This window comes from Mercenaria mercenaria, chromosome 2 (genome assembly GCF_021730395.1).
Source record: "Mercenaria mercenaria strain notata chromosome 2, MADL_Memer_1, whole genome shotgun sequence".
NCBI classification, from domain to species: domain Eukaryota; kingdom Metazoa; phylum Mollusca; class Bivalvia; order Venerida; family Veneridae; genus Mercenaria; species Mercenaria mercenaria.
Genome location: NC_069362.1, coordinates 100,239,966 through 100,255,999, shown reverse-complemented (window position 1 = coordinate 100,255,999; position 16,034 = coordinate 100,239,966). Strand labels below are relative to the sequence as shown.

At 34.9% G+C, this 16,034-nt stretch overlaps 1 protein-coding gene and 1 long non-coding RNA gene across 2 annotated transcripts in view; both read left to right on the top strand.

The window, feature by feature from the left end:
* The first annotated feature begins 4,764 nt into the window (after positions 1 to 4,764).
* LOC128548669 (uncharacterized) lies at positions 4,765 to 8,177 on the top strand. Its single transcript, XR_008367217.1, has 3 exons — positions 4,765 to 5,330; positions 6,844 to 6,984; positions 7,910 to 8,177. It is a non-coding gene; the product is annotated as an uncharacterized LOC128548669 (long non-coding RNA).
* A 3,480-nt stretch (positions 8,178 to 11,657) lies between these two features.
* The window catches only part of LOC123564714 (uncharacterized), a 135,326-nt gene continuing 130,949 nt past the window's right edge, over positions 11,658 to 16,034 (top strand). The window contains exon 1 of the mRNA XM_053527499.1: positions 11,658 to 11,813. Within this exon, the coding sequence (XP_053383474.1) occupies positions 11,777 to 11,813 (37 nt within the window). The 5' untranslated portion in view covers positions 11,658 to 11,776. The remainder of the gene's footprint in view (positions 11,814 to 16,034) is intronic.

Below are 16,034 nucleotides of genomic sequence, written 5' to 3'. Positions count from 1 at the left end.
ACACACCTCGCTCCTCCACCCAGTCACTCCCACCACCCCGATCATGCAGTCTCCCTCCCCCCTCCCCCCACCCCGATAAAACAACAGTACATACACTGGTACACGAAGTCAATGCAACGATGTTGACTAGCCGCAATTCGCGTTCAAGTGGGTGGGGGTTACGTAAGTGTTATTAGACTTACAAAACAGCCAGGCTACTGTACTCAGATATTTGTGACTTTGTATTTTAACGCAACCTTACACTTATCTGTGTTGTCAAATCAGAATTATTATTTAATAAGATACAATAAGCTATTATCTCGTGCGCTTCAAGGTCAGGCTAAGAACCCATTTAGTAGATTTATATTTCACTGTACTTTTTTGCTGCATAACGTTCCCAGGTGGTATCCCCCGGGTACTGTGAAATCGTTAATTTTTGTGGAGGACTTATGTCCACGGATTTTGTTATTGAGTCATTCCAGGAAATAAAATCCCAAAGTACAATTACAATTCGCCACTCACTTTCTAAACAAAAGTTGAAAACATCAGTTCATACCCCTACAAAATTAAAAAAAAATGTGCCAATGAAATAAAATGATTTCACAGTATTTTATGGGCTATGACGTTACTTTTTGTTTGATGTAGAGATGTTACTTAAACTTTTAACTTATGAAGAACAATTTAAAAAAAAAAACTTTATTGTTTTATATGAAATTTTGACCGAATATACCACTTAAACCTTGATCATTTTGAAGTATGTTGTTTCAGATGTTCTGAAATTTCAAAGAAAATTGAGATTATCAGTCACTATTTAACTGTATAGTTACTTCGTTGTTCCTTTAACTTGTGTCATACAGGTGTATAGATAAATGCAAGGTAGGATTATTACTTGTGTCATTGGTTTATCTCTAGTACTATGTCTATGTGATGTTTCTCTGATAATGCTTATTGTTCTTTGGCAATATGTACGTTCTATGCCCAATAGTTACTGACATAAAGGTGATTTTATATCTGCACAGTTACACAATTCCTTAAAAGTGCACTGTTACAGCGTATACAGTTTATTGACACAACAATTCTTTTTAATATAGAGCTATCGTACACTGTATTTGGCTGCCACTAACATTTCCTACAAGCAGGACAAAAGTATGTCTAACAATATGAGTCGAAGTATGTCTGGATATGTATGCTACTTTTTGCGAACAGAACATATGCATGTCCAATACCGTAGACCATAGTATATGTAAGGCAAATATATCCAGTGAAGCAGACCTACGCACGTGCGCTAATATATGTCAGCATAGTAAATTTAAGTATGGCCAACGCATAAAATTAAACAACAAAAGTGTATACACTGTATAGTCAAGAAGATTTCACTTCGTCTGCTTAACTTTGTAAGCATGGTAGACCGGACACAGTCGTTATATTTATTATTATATTTTATGTTAAATTACTTCCCTTCATAGTTATAACACTGTAACTTCTCCTGCTGCCGAATGATAATACAGCCAGATATTCAACATGTAGCAATCTATAAATGAAAGCTCCCTGATGTATCAAGAAAAAAAACTTATTATCAGACTACATGTTGTAGTAGCTAATCTATAATCATGGCCGCAATAAACGAATGTACGCTAAGTTCAGGACTCTCAGTATAAGAAGCTGATAGATAAATAAAAAACAAGTTACTAAAATACAGAATTACATCCTTAAGCAAGATAAAATTTGGTAAAAAGTAAATATTTAAAACGCTTCATCATTCGTCAAGGTAAAGTGAAAATTAAGAAAATGTAAAATAAAAAGATAAAATGTAAAGATGCATGTTTTCTAAATATCATTTTTGCTTGGAGTGAAAATATGAAGTATTTTGGAAAGGCATATTTTGGCTCTTTTCCAGCAAGTTGCAACAAATTGAAGACAGTTGTCTACATTTACTGAAGAGTTAAATAAATCATTGCGTAATTATGAAAAGTCTGTTTTCTTAAATTTAATCTCCACAGAGTTGGATTATTGCACACCTTATTTGACATAATTCTCTCCAAGATGAATAGGAGAAAATGCTTCCAACTTGGTTTTGTAATCGTATAAAGTGTGGAGAATCATCCCATTTTGTTATAGCTAATCTGTACTCTCTTTGTTGAGAAATATCCTTTGTGAATATCACGCGGCTTCATTGAGCTAGTACATATGTATATTTTGCAAATTAACATGAATACGTGTATCAAGTCTCTAAAACCAATATAATTATTCAAAATATATAATATACACAAATAATGTTTATAAGAAACAAGAAATGTCCCTATATTGAATAATTGCATTGCTAGTAAAAGAAATAGCACTTTAAGATAAAATAATATATGAGGATACTTTTCTTGATGATTTCTTTTGTTGTTTGTATGTCATCATTTAAGAACATAAGATTAGAAATCCATTTTTGAAATGGCCCTGGCTATGTGTTACAGCTCTCAGAAGATTGTTAATTTCATACAGAACATACAGCAAATTTATTAACCACTGCATAATTATCCTTTATCATATTTTTTTCGATGGACAATTTGTTTTTTATTATAAAAGCGGCTTATATCATATACAACCAAGAAACCAAATGTGATATAAGCAATTTGTATTGTTAAATACGATTTTCTACACATATACTGAACAAAACACCAGCCCGCCATTTGTTATTTTGCTTATATTGAAAAAAAAACCTGAAAACATATTCTTGAAATTTAGCATACACAAAGTTCAATAAAATCAAAAACTACACAAAGTTCAATAAAATCAAAAACTGTCATCATACAATCTTCTTATTTTACGGCTGCATCCCATTTTTGGTTGCGGGTTTATCCCGCTACCAAAGTTAAGTGTATTTTTGACAATCATGTAGCATCTTTATTTGATTCCAAATCACATCCAAAGGAATTTGTTCATGTGCTACACAAAGTAGTTCCATTCATGAACAATGCGGATGAATTATCAATGATCAAGCAGTTCTTATTCATCCTCTATCCATTCACACTGGCCATTTAGATTATATAAGATCTGTCAATGATTAGGTATTCCAGCCCATGGTTACATCACTGACTTCCAGCTGTTCATGTAAGGTCAGGCAGACAGTTTATCTTAGATCGAGGCATATTAGTATTTGTTTCTTATACATGTATATTTATAGATTGGCATTTAAAAGGAAAATAACTCTAGCAAAACCCGCAACCACCAGACATCTCAAGGCTTTGATTTGATAAGTCACACACAAAAAACACTAAAAAGTCCTATAATTTACAAAATTGCGAAAACCCTTATGAGGGAACAAAATTGCAAGCAAAACAAAATAACGTCGTTGGGGTGCCTTACTGGAAAAGATCTTTTTTCATATATGTATAATATTTAAAACCTTTTGTTAAAACTAAAACTCTTAGTAAGAAATTATGATCTTCACCCTGGGTTCTTTAAAAATGTATGCATTTCTTTTTCTAAAAATACTGCATTTATGTATATTTATGTGACTTTTAAGAAGTAGGTGTTGTGGTAAAATGATTAAAATTATGTCTTTGCGTAACTTGATATTTTAGAAATTTTGACGTAATGTTAATATGTTTTTCTAAATGTGCATTTTATTGGGGAAAAAATAACATTCAGCATTTGTAAGATATTGTCAAAATAATGGAGTAGTGTTTTGTTCAGTATATATTAATAGCATAAACTAAGTATCATTATAACATGCATACATCTTTCATTTGAATTTAAACAGTATGATAATATTGCATTTTCTTTACTTTCCGTCCTCTTACTTCTAAACAAGCATCTTAAACTACAGTTGGTTTGCTTTATGAATATCTCAAAAATACGAATCGGTTATACGCCGCGTGTATAATTCACTCGGGCTACGCACTCATGAAATTATTCCGCAAGCGTATAACCTCATCGTATTTCTTCGATATGTTAAAATATGGTTCTGCTAAATATTATTTCTTAAATATACCATTGAATTTCATTTTCAATAACCGTGAACAAATCATAATCTAGGCAGCCAAGGCCATTGAGAGACCCATTAGAATTGCTGTCAGATATTGATTTTTGTCTAAAAGTATTTCCAGTCCTCGACAATTCTAATAGAGCAGTATTGGCACCGTAGCCAGTAGCCCCGTCTAAATGCTCTAAAAAAGGGGTAAAATACTTTGTAAAATGGAATATTAGACTCCCTTAATTAAGCTTCCATTTTGTCATATAAGACTGGGATGCAATTTTTAACATTTTAATTGAGATTCTGTCGCTCCCTGTTGCCTTTAGATACTCATATTTCCTATTTGTTTGTTAACAAAATATACGCGTTTAGCAGCTTGCTCATCAGTTATATTGTCATTTCCATGCTTTTATCATGGTTTAAACTGCCTGAGATTTACTGGTTTATTGTCACCAATAATCTTCGCGACATTGATAAAAATCATTAAACGAATTACTGATATTAGTAAGCTACAAGTGTGCCATTTTCTTCTCTCTTTTTTGTGTGCCATTTTCTCTAAAAAAGGGTTTTCTTGGGTAGTGTCCTTACTTTTAAGAAAATATTTAACTGCCCTTCAACAATCAGCATGAAAGCATCCTGTAATAAAATCTATATGAAGATCCATTGGAAGCATAGAATGCAATCAAGCAAAATAATAGCAAACTCGTTTGACCGAGTCTGTTTATGAGAGGTAATGGAAAGTGCAACACCGCTCGTGATCCCTAGCACCGGCTTACGCGGAACTCTATTACATAGATATTTAGGTGTCACCCCGGTATAGAAGTACTTCCGGGTCGTTGTATCCTAGAAAGTAGTTCTTTGAAATTTTGAAGTTCCCAATTTAACGCTATCCCTACTTTGACATGTTATATTCCAAATGTATTTATTGATACTGTGTACATTTTTTGTTATTTCTGATGTCTTTAACAGTTGTTTTGTGTGTTTTTCAGGATTACATTTCTGTGCGGAAGGATTAAAAAACTACACCAGACTGGTGGCCATGACAGATGTGAGTGGGAAATTTAAACATGGACTAGATACTTTGATGTGTAGCAAAAAAGTTCATCGTTGATGATGGTGTTTTTCTGTGATATATTGACTGGGATAGTATTACTCTTCAGAAATACAGAGCTGTCAATGCTGCAATTTTGTTGTGAAATTCACAATCCATGTCCAAAATTGCTTGTTTTACTATACAGCAAAGAAGGAGAAATTGTACTGGGCCGACACCTATATGGCAAATTCAGAAAGTGGAATATCTCAGCAACCATAGGGTTTACAGTCATGAAACTTCATACACTAGTAGCTGATAACAATACAAATCAGTGGCTAAAAGGATATTTCCAAGGTTTGTGAAATTTTAATTTTATTCAAATTTTAAAAATTCAGTAGTTGAATTTTCTTTGAAATTTGAGTAAAAGTTGTCTCCTCTTGATTTGTCAGTCTTCTACTATAGTGCAAAGACACTGAACAAGCAGGAAGCTTTAAAAAGGCTATATAAAAAGAAGACACATAGTTTTTCACTTTAATTTTAAGAAAAAAATATAAATTTAAATTTCTTAAATTTTTTAAAAAAAAAATTCTATTTCGCCAGGAAGGTCTAATACGTATCAGTTGTTCCAGATTTCGCATAGGGTCTCTTTTCCGAAGAATTTATAAGTATATATATGTGAACATGTTACATAGTGCCGCAATAGACCATGGATGAACAGTGTCGTATGTATGGAAGCTGTACATTTTGGACCGGATGGGTTAATTGAGGCTATAGTCGGTTTCGTAACAAGAGTCGGAGAGACTCAGAAATGCTTGTCGGGCCTGGATCTCGAACCAGTCACGGTGTTATTACACTGATGTTAAAGCCAGTCAGCAGGTGTCTCATATATGATATAAAGAAATTGCGTGAATGTTCGTTCCCTTGCGTATGAGACGCATAACTAATATTACACGAAATAATTATTTTTCTCATTTCAGTCAAATCCAATGTGCTACCGGCATTTTGGCATTGAAGGACATTGCTTACCGATGTGCCGAGTGCATTTGTCGGCATTATTAATGTATAACAAGTTTTCTTTACACTGACAGGACATTGGTTGTATTACACAGGGAATTACATGGAGGTTGCTTCAGTGTGATAAAATAGTTGTTGTTGTTGTTTGTGTATTATTTTATTTATTCATTTGTTTTTTCAGTTTAGAACATATTCCGAGCTTTCAGCTTCAGCCCGCATCAGGCCGTCAGATACATTCTGCCTTGAATGGGATGCTTCTATTCTGATTTGCTTTTCAGGTTTACAACGCAGGTCTGTGTTACTAAGAAACTATTTAACCGGGCTGATTTCCTGGGTCGGCCTCATGCAGTTTCCTTAATATGTATTTGTCTTGGTACCAACTGGAAACACAACTTGGCGGTATTTGTATTTCAGTTTTGCTCGATTCATTCTACTTCATTCTTTAGATAGGACTTTTCCTGTTGGGACTTTTATTCATGTTTTTCTGTATGTTGTTTTTTCATAGCATTTATGTGTTTCAATTCTTTTAAATGTGCATTTCAGATACTTTGTTGTTTGTGCTGAAAGAGGTTGTCTGGTAATACTTATTTTAATATTCTTTTCACTATTTCAGCTAACATATATGTAGAAAATTATTCAGTTGCAGTGTTTTAATGACAGACTTCCTGTAAAGTTCCTGAACCAGTTGATATCAGAATGATAAAGACATGATAGATGGTACCAATCTGTGAATATTATGTCACTTTTTTTCTACAGGTGTTCCTGATCACACTTAGAACTATACACACACACACTCAGTTGTTTCTCAAGAAAGGCCGACACCGGTTCATGATCTTTCTTTTGTCATTTGCAGGCGATGAATTCCATACGTCAGTAGGAATTAAGAATCATACAGCCAGTCAGCAGCTACCCATAAACCAGACCAACCTATTAAGTCGAGCGGGCAGAAGCTGTGATTCCCAGTGTAACACCGCAAAATGACGGCTAGTTTTCGGTAAGCGATTTACATTTTCCACCGGTGCATTTCCCTCTGGTCCTAATGTCTTTAGTCAGAACTGTAGCCTTGTCAGTAACTGCTTGACAGTTTCAGGGGTACCCTGAGCTGTGTCTGGCTCCAGTTGGAGTTCTTGACCTTCCGCACTTGCCTGCTTCCAAGATGGTGCGGATCGGTTTTGCATTTGACGTTTCAGGCATTGCCTGGCTTAGTCGAAGAAATAATTCACTTTAAGATAGTCTGTGATGTATTGATCTGTTTTACTTCCAGTAATTGTCATAAATATAATCACATATTGGTGTTTGCTTGTGGGTTCTGGTCTTTCAATCATTAAAAGTTTCATTTTTCTGCAATTGTAGTGGGTAAATTATGCATTTTTTACTAAAAATTGCATATTTTTAAAGTAAATACTCATTTTGATACATCATTTTTCAAAATAAATAAGCTTAAAGTTACATAAAACATACTATAAGCATTAACTAGTGATATCACAGTTGATTTCATGAAAATCTGATTAAAATTTTCAGAAGGAAGGCAAATTTTGTAATGTGCCTTTTTTCTTCAAAATTCCGGTTTCCGAGCCAATTTCTCCGCAAAGTAGGTCTAATGTTTGAAATGTTTCTGCGGTACAAAATTTTCTTTGCGATGACAATGTCTTGTGTAACTTTTCTCGCAAAACCCTAAGTTACAAGATTTTGTGGGAAAAATTTGGCTAAATTAAAAATTTGATAAGATTTAGGTGTCACCCCGGTATAGAAGTACTTCCGGGTCGTTGTATCCTAGAAAGTAGTTCTTTGAAATTTTGAAGTTCCCAATTTAACGCTATCCCTACTTTGACATGTTATATTCCAAATGTATTTATTGATACTGTGTACATTTTTTGTTATTTCTGATGTCTTTAACAGTTGTTTTGTGTGTTTTTCAGGATTACATTTCTGTGCGGAAGGATTAAAAAACTACACCAGACTGGTGGCCATGACAGATGTGAGTGGGAAATTTAAACATGGACTAGATACTTTGATGTGTAGCAAAAAAGTTCATCGTTGATGATGGTGTTTTTCTGTGATATATTGACTGGGATAGTATTACTCTTCAGAAATACAGAGCTGTCAATGCTGCAATTTTGTTGTGAAATTCACAATCCATGTCCAAAATTGCTTGTTTTACTATACAGCAAAGAAGGAGAAATTGTACTGGGCCGACACCATATTGAATGAATTCCGTGATCCAAGTGACCCAGAAAATATAACAGTTAAGGATACTCTAAGGGGCGAATTGGCAATTTTTGGACATTTTCTGTATTTATTTAATATAAATTCATCATACTTTACTCTATCAGATGCCAAAAGAAATGAAACTACAAGTTCAAATATAAAACCTTTATTTGATGAATTTCCAGGATAAATAGTAAATATTTGACATTTGTTTACAATAACACCTTTCTGAAAAGAACAGCTAGGCTATAAATTTATAGACAGGGTATTTCTGGACTATCAGCGAAGCAATTTGATTTCCTGAATCTCAATTATTATAATGTGGTCATCCAATGCCATAGAGGGAACGTTAATGGGAGTTATATTGCTTTGATGTAACCGAAATTATATGGGTGATTTTCACCAGGTAAATATAACGGATTTTGACTGTCTGTCTTGGTAGAGAGGCCTATTTTGGTGAATAATTATTAATAATGTTAAAACTGTCGTACATAGAATTAAGAATGAAATAGTCTGATTCGTTGGCAGAAAAATAAAAGAAGTTCAGTCTTTGAGGAAGAATCGAGGAGTCTCAGGATAAAATTCAGAAAACACATTTTCGTCTTTTTCTCAAAACCAAAATTCACAACTTTGAAAGTGTTTGAAGTGAGTCAATTCCTTTATTTATGAAGGAAATTGCATAAAAAATGGCAGTCTGTTTCTTTGAAGAGTGATCTATAAAAGTATTCCACGGTTTTGTAATACATTAACCCGTTCTTGAATTAGATCACTTTTAATTCAGTGAGGAAGAAATCGATGACCCAAAAATAATTGACGATGATGAAATCGCGATGGTGCGATGGTACGATGGTGAAATGTCAATGTTATATCGCGTTTTCACCATCGTATCATCGCCTTCCGGTGGTCATGCGCAGTGGTACAGTATATTTGTCAGTAAAATACAGGCTTGATACAATCTCATTTTCACATTGCACTACTATATGTACCTTCCACATCCTAACAAGAATAAGCTGAGTTTGAATAATACCATGTGACTATTACACCCAGCTTTTTTATTTACTTTCATGCATACATAAAATACAAAGGACGTGGCCTTGACGCTTTTACAGTTTTAATGAACTGAGCACTGAACATTTTGTAAAACATTTTGCAAAATAGCAGAATCTAAATGGTAAATTTCGTCTCACAAAATACATTGAGATACATTCTATTTTATCTATTGTTGACAAAAATACAAGTGTACGGGACTATGCATTTCTAACCGGAAGGCGATGGTACGATGGTGAAAACGCGATGGTACGATGGTGAAAACGCGATGGTACGATGATGAAACCACGATGGTACGATGATGATAACGCGATGGCACGATGGCGAAAACGCGATGGTACGATGGTGAAAACGAGATGGTACGATGGTGCAACCACGATCGTACGATGATGGTAACGCGATGGCACGATGGTGAAAACGCGATGGTACGATGGTAAAAACGCGATGGCACGATGGTACGATGATGAAAACGCGATGGCACGATGGGTCGATGGTGAAAACGCGATGGTACGATGGTACATCGACATTTTACCATCGTACCATCGTACCATACTGGTTTCCCAGTAGTTTCCGGACCCAACTAGTTTTCCGGACCTTTTACATTTCTTGCAGTATAGACTGTACGCCGTCGTAAAGCATCTGGGTAACAATATCATATCATCTAGACCTTTGTTGCCTTTGCATAGCAGCAAAAACCTAGCATTGCCGAACTTAATTATTATTTGAATATCCCGGTTGTTTTAACTTACTTCCATGTAATGTTTACACAAGAGATCGTCAACTGCAGTGGAATTCCAGTTGCAGTGCGCATGCGCAGAAATTGAGACCCCTTGAAGTTAAACACCAGTCAATTGATGCTCCCATTTACAGACGATAGAGTAAAAACATTCCGATGGTAATAAAATAAAACAACGAAAGTCAGAAAAATCGACCTATTCACTATACTACGGCATTAAATTATCGATTAAAAATTGGAAACAAAATAGTTAGGGATTTGCCTACGATACCGTCTATCAATCAAATCTTTAGCAGCAGTGTCCATGCCCGAGTGGTCCGGGCGTTAGACTACCAATTTTGAGACCGGTCTTGGTCTTTTTTTTTTTTAAAATAGCTGTTAATTATATTAAAAGTTCTTAATTTTTTTTGTAATATTACCAGTCCGTTAAATACGTCCCCTCATTTAGCGTGACGTTGCAAACGTCATTCAATCGTAATTATACGTAACTGTAATGAGCGTATTATATAAATCTAGTATTTGTTAAATTCTTGAAATATACTTTTCAAATCGTCATCATGCCTTAGAATTATGTTTTAATTTTGAATATATATAACGAATTCGGAAATGTTTGCTTTAACAGAAAGGTTACAACTGTTACAATGAAAGGTCCGGAAAACTACTCGGACTAACTGAGATATTAATGGAATTAATTGCCCCGTTTGAGGCCTCATCCACATCTGTGGTAAATATTTTGTTAAATTTTACTATCGTAATTCTTATTTAGTTTTAAAATTCAATAGTAATTTAAAGACACTTATGCGAGAAGGTATTTCTAAACCCGTTTTTTATCGGGATGTGGTTTACAAACTTCGTAAGATCTTGGGTCATGGTAATTTTCTAAATGTATTTGGTAAAATTATAAAACGTTTTATTAAAAGAGGTTACGACCCAACTGTTTTGAGACATACCGCATGTTTAGTGTTCAACCCGTTTACAGTTGGACACTACGCTTACCTCTTTGATTGTGTCTGACGGAAGAGGGGGAGGACTCTATGATGAGCAGTTTTTAAATCCTACCAGGACTGAACTGTTTTGATATCTGTCTTCTGGCCTGTTTCGTCGGGCCCTTAAGGGTGTTTCTCTTGTTGCTCTGTCTTCTGAAAAGGCATTGAGTACATACGTTTTTGGTTCTAAAGGTTTGCTTTTTATATATTTATACACGGGCATTTTTGTGTTTTACATGCCATGCCTTTTTGTTTCCATTACGTGTGTTAGAGATTCACCTGGAGGGGATTACTTTTATTTACACTGTCCCGTGTCTTTGGAACATGGTGGGGGTAAGAGTGAGGTTTACCAGGGTGCGCACCATAAACCGGTTTAAGCTCCCCAGTGGTGTTTTTGCCACTGACCGTTCCAAGGCTAGTGTGTCCGTTTGTCCTAGTGTGTTGACTTTGTGTGTGCGCGTGTATGTGTATGTGTGTGTGTGTGCTGTGGGTTTCGTTTTGGGGAGGCTGCGTTTTTGGTAACGTGGCATCCCCTGTTTGATAGTTGTCTTTGTTTTTTATGAACGCAAGAGTAATACGAAACAGCGATGTAGTATCCACACTAGTGATGAGCAAATGTATGTGCCTTGAAACTTGTCTTGTTGGTAGTTCAATAATTTTAGGCTCTTGTATTTTTTGTCAGTAATTTAGTTGCGTTAGGTTCTTTATGCGTTTGATCACGTGATAAAAAATTATCACATGATATTTTATTTTGAGAAAGAAGGAAAACATACAGGGATTTCATAGCAATTACAGACGCATTTAATGTCATGCATCTTCTTGTGGCTTTAGTCCTTTTGCCAATAGGTAGGAACAGTTTATTTTTTCAATTTTAGTTAAATTCTTCCTGAAAAATAAAATTGTTTACGTCAGGTGATTATGAATCATATTTTCACTTAGAGTCAGACTGAAAGTGAAACAAAAAGTCAGGCACGTTGGTAGATTGTGTTTTATAAATGTTGGTGGATTGTGTTTAATGGCTTATTTTAGTATCTTGGAGCCAGTGTCATCAAGGCCTGTGTTCTAACATGACTTCTGATACAGAAGTTATTTTGGGTTCCAGAATTAGTAAATCTTTTGAATATCTTGACAAGTATCGTAGAGTAATCGTTTTTCGCGCACATCAATAATGACTTGTTCCGGTATCCCATTTGTGTACGCATAAACGTATGACGTCATAAGAGGTGTTTCTGCAAAAGGTAAACACGAAAGCGCCATCCCGAAACAAAAAATGCGGAAAGTCAAGTCTTTTCCGATAGGTTATCGTAACATTTGCATGATTGGATAGATTCACCTCTATTTTTACTAATTCCAAAACAGCTTCTCGAAAATCTGTCCAGAAAATAAAATATTGACCACGAAAAATTTTGACAGCTGTTTCTGCTTGAGCCGACATCCAAGGACGCCCGGATCATGTGACTGTTATTTGCATATTAATGAATGCTAACTGTTGTACAGCGCAGATATGGAATGCGGCCCTTATATCACAGATAGCAAGTCAAATACTATTTTACATAGCGGGGCCAGAGCATGTTTGACGATTGCAGACACTAGACACATTTGAAATATTGTTGTAATAGTCAGGCTGCGTGGGAAGGACACTTTTAACTGTCCATACCATATGGTGTATATTGTACCATCATAGACGAGTAGTTATGGCATAAACAAAGAAAAAACGTGTAAATTTTGTTTCTTGTTTAAACATTTATCTATCATTAATTCTGTTGACAGTTTGAATCTTAATTGTATGCATTTATAAACTTATCTTTTAAGATGACATTTCAACTAAAATTCGTAAGATTTATTTACTGCAAAATTTCGGCACATGTCATAACATTTCCGCGGGAATTGGACCACATATTACACTTGCCATGCAGTGCGCGAATAATGATGACGTAATTCTGACCTCCGCCATATTGGACAGACAGCATTATGACAAGCTAGAGGGGATTTCCCAAGTTTTGTAAGGTACGTAAACATTGCTACGGACTAAAATATGATTAGCAAAGATAATTAAAATGTAGTATATTTCAGGCCTCCTATTCTTCATTAGAAAATCGATCGCAAATAGTTAGGTGCGCGAAAAACGATTACTCTAGGATACAGGTAGAGCACACACAGTAATTAACAGATAATACATAAATCAATATATCACCTGTAAATTTAAATATCAACACATCTTTTAATCAATATATCAGTCGCTTCATAACCGTTATTTTCTAATGCATATAATTTCCGCAAAGAATTCAATGATGGAGACAGAACAAAAAACTGTAAATTTTCATTTTATGATTAAAACAAATGTTTGACATGATGCGTTTGTAAAAAAAACTGCATTAGCATATCTGTATTAAACCACATATGCATGTTTAACAGTTTCAAATGCTATGAATATGTCAAAATATAACTTATTGAACTAATAATGTCGAAATTCTTCTCCTTTCTTTTCGGCAGTGGCTAGTGAACCGTCACCGGTGCAGCAGACCCGTGGTCTAGTGCACCGTCACCGGTGCAGCAGACCTGAGGTCTAGTGCACCGTCATTTTAAATATATATAAAACATAGCCTTTATGTAAAGTTTAATTGAAAGATATTTTCACCAGTAATAAGCAAGAACATAATTAAAAGAATGAAGTAAGATATACCTTGACTTACTTGTTAATTTATGGCTTTACCTCAAGCGCTGATCTTCGTTCTTCGGCAACGTTAGTATCCGTCATTTACTAAGATATTTCCGAATGACAGAATGAATTTCTTTGATTTTTTTTTAATTTTCATGAATACCATATATTTTTTGTCAATTTAAGTCGAATATATAAAAATAATTATTGTCTGTATTTGGATATATATGTAAGTATACATATCAAAATTGAAATTCGATCTTGATTTCAGATTTATTATGTCATGGGACCGTAAATTCGGAAATATTGACATCTTGCAAGCAAATATTTTATAATGTACATGCACAGTGAAAACTGTTTATAATTCCAATATTTGTTATATTATTGAATTATTGATTACAATAGCTACATCTCACGAAATCCATGATTAAAACTGTGAAAAACAATAAAGATTGCCGAAGAATGAAGATCAGCGTGTTGAGGTAAATCAGTAAATTAAAAGGTAAATCAAGGTTTATCTTACTTCATTCTTTTAATAATGGTCATACATATTACTGGTGACAAGATGTTATAATTATACTTCAAAGAAAGGCTATATTTTATATATAACAAAAATGACGGTGCACTAGACCTCAGGTCTGCTGCACCGGTGACGGTGCACTAGACCTCGGGTCTGCTGCACCGGTGACGGTTCACTAGCCACTACCTTTCTTTTCTGAGGTGAAGGTCACGATTGACTGGTTTAACATCATCATTCAGTTTCATCAGCAGCTTCTTAGTAATGAATAGCATATCTCTTTGTCAGCATCAATCACGGCGCTTGTTAAAATAAATGATGGAAAAGTACCAGTCAACATCAAAATGCTTCCGCCGTTCCGGTGAATTGAAAGAAAGGCAGAGAAACAAATTGTAGACTTATTTTTGCTTTTTCTGGGATATATAATCCTGAAGTCCTTCACTTGTATAGTTCTTTGAAAATATGTCCCCAAAGGCAAAATTCGCAGCGTTCAAAGTTGAAATTACCTTCACAAATGTGCAGGTGTAAACAAAAATAAACCCCGGATGTGCGTTTTATGGTGCGGATTTGACTGTGAATTTTTTTTAAACAATTTTACTTACTAATATATTGATTAAAAGATGTGTTGATATATAAATTTACAGGTGATATATTGATTTATATATGATCTGTTAATTACTGTGTGTGCTCTACCTGAAGTATGCCTCTTTCTCGTAATTCCAAGCCTTCCCAGTGCTCTAAAGTAAACCCTGGGAGAGAAAATACCAAGGTCCCTACTGGGACTTGAACCCCAGACCTCGTGATCCGTAGACGGACACTCTAACACGTTGCGAAAGGGTTAACCCAACAACAAGGCTGTTGGCAGTGACCTATAAACCTACTATTACTATACTTCTCCCCCTTTACTTTAAAGAGCTTACCAGCTCTCCAGAATGACACTCCATGCCCACCACATTAGTCTGTCAAACACTTTGAACACAATTAAAGTAAACCCTGGGAGAGAAAATACCAAGGTCCCTACTGGGGCTCGTACCCCAGACCTCGTGATCCATAGGCAGACACTCTAACCACGTCGCTAAAGGGTTAACCCAACAGCAAGGCTGTTGGAAGTGGCCTATAAACCTACTATCACTACAGATCCGAGCCTATAGAAAATTTGCACTTGAAGCTATTTCCTGCTTCTAAATTTTATGCATGTTGTGGCAAACCTTATGAATATTAAAGATAATAAAAAGAAAATAGTATTTTTCACATTAAAATAGAAATATACACGACAGAAAATTTTGGCACAAATTTTGCTTAACTAGAATAACGGGGGTGATATATAACCTTCTTATTGGAAAGAGTAACCACTTATAAATTGTAAAAATGTTTGGTCCACAAACACAGTTATATCTGTTCTTAATTTCAAAAACAGAACTTTTAAAAAATAAGCCTCCAGTAGCTTTTGCGAGCTAGTACAAATGATCACAAGTCTTGGTTCAACGAGAAAGCACCTGGCTGTTTCAGAGGGTGAGGGTCATCACATAAAAGCCTGGATTATTCATCGACAACATTCCTTAGAATTTTTCTTCATGGGAATCTTTTAAGTTTAAATAAATGTTAGGGTATCAAACTATAGCAAAAACTCTTTTGAAACTTAAATCTATTACTGACAAGAACTGAAATACAGGTTAAGGGGCTCGGAATAATGAGAAAAGGTCATATAGAAGACTGCACCTTTGAGAAATTTTTCTGTTATTCATCATCTACAAGAGGACACAACTTAAAACTTGAAGAGCCCCGTTGTAGAACAACTTTTTATCAAAATCAGTTTTCACGTAGAGTGATCGACATGTGGAATTGGTTACCTCAAGAAGTAGTTGATGCCAAGGATGTCCATAGTTTCAAA